The 1278-nt window shown below is 32.9% G+C and overlaps 1 protein-coding gene across 2 annotated transcripts in view; it reads right to left on the bottom strand.

The window, feature by feature from the left end:
* Positions 1-10: 10 nt before the first annotated feature.
* Positions 11-1278, bottom strand: part of LOC108753366 (MOB kinase activator-like 1) — a 6985-nt gene continuing 5717 nt past the window's right edge. For both annotated transcript variants that reach the window (XM_018494892.1, XM_018494893.1), the window contains exon 6: positions 11-895. In XM_018494892.1, the coding sequence (XP_018350394.1) occupies positions 815-895 (81 nt within the window). In that variant the 3' untranslated portion in view covers positions 11-814. The remainder of the gene's footprint in view (positions 896-1278) is intronic.

Genomic DNA, 1278 nt, shown 5'->3' with positions numbered 1-1278 from the left:
ATAGTGTGTGTGTTATTATACCAACAATGTGTAATTTCTCGATAAAAAATATTACGATAAGGGATACTAATCCGAGAAATGATAGGAAATAATTGTTTACAAAACTATCCCTAAACGTAAAAGTAACCATACGAAATTCACAATATGCCATCGCATTTGTACATAGCCATACGAAGCATCGGTAATTTCTACAGTTATATAATAGCGACAGTATTTTTACACCTGACAGTAGAGCAGCATATAATAACAAAATTGCAGAATACCCACGAGCATTACGATTAATCTTGTTTGTTTGTGAAACAGAGACGCGTGTACCTAGAATTTTCGAATTCGTTTTTTCCTCGAAATGTGCACTTCGTACTTACATATCTCTCCTTCGTGTATCAGCAGTGTGATTGATGAATTACGATTGAAACGTGCTTGGAGAACGTTTGGAAAAAACTGAGTTACAAAGTCGATCACGCCATCTTATAACTTCCGTCTTGTTGTCTTTATCCACTCGATAAATTTTTCTCTCTCTTTTTATAAGTGTGCACATAATGAGTATACAGACTATATCTATGCGCCGTCAGAGAAGAATGTTTCAGAGCGAACACTGTAGGTATTTTCTCCTGTTATCAATCGCTTATATATTTTCGAAGCGGCGGCATGTTTTTGCCATCTTTGCCAATTCTTTGAAACAGAGGCAGATCGTGGAGTTAGCAATTAATAGATCAGTTTAAATAATGTAATATGTGTGGGTTAGCGAAGATAGCATGGTTGAGAGATTCTTTGGAAAAGTTTCGAGAGGACGAGTGGCTCGTAGATAGTAGACTCATCGCGCGTCTTTCGCCGTCAATTTCTCTATTAGCTCTTGCAAAGGTGCCAATTCTCTTCTCTCGATCAAATTAAATTCCTACAATGCGATATTATATATTTATATATTAAATATCAGGAATAAAATCAAATAATTAGATTAAATAACAAAACAAAGGACTCTTTCTAAACAAAATAAATAAAAATAAATATCGGGCAAAGTAAGAGTCAACACATTTCTTTAAAATTCACAAAAATGTATATTACAAATAACAGAGGTAAAAATTTTATTAGACTTCCGGTATTTTATCTCATTTATGCGTAGATTTTTTGGTACGTTTTTTTGTTGTTTTTTATTTTAATTTAATTTATCTTTTTATCAACTAGAACTTTACCAAGATATATTTTTAATACATTTGATTGTTCAACCGTTCGGAAACTACGTTTAATTCGACATCAAGACTCACCCGATATGTGATTGTT

This window comes from Trachymyrmex septentrionalis, unplaced genomic scaffold (genome assembly GCF_001594115.1).
Source record: "Trachymyrmex septentrionalis isolate Tsep2-gDNA-1 unplaced genomic scaffold, Tsep1.0 scaffold69, whole genome shotgun sequence".
Classification (NCBI taxonomy): domain Eukaryota; kingdom Metazoa; phylum Arthropoda; class Insecta; order Hymenoptera; family Formicidae; genus Trachymyrmex; species Trachymyrmex septentrionalis.
Note: the sequence above shows the minus strand (reverse complement) of the source record. Positions and strands in the feature narration are given on the sequence as shown.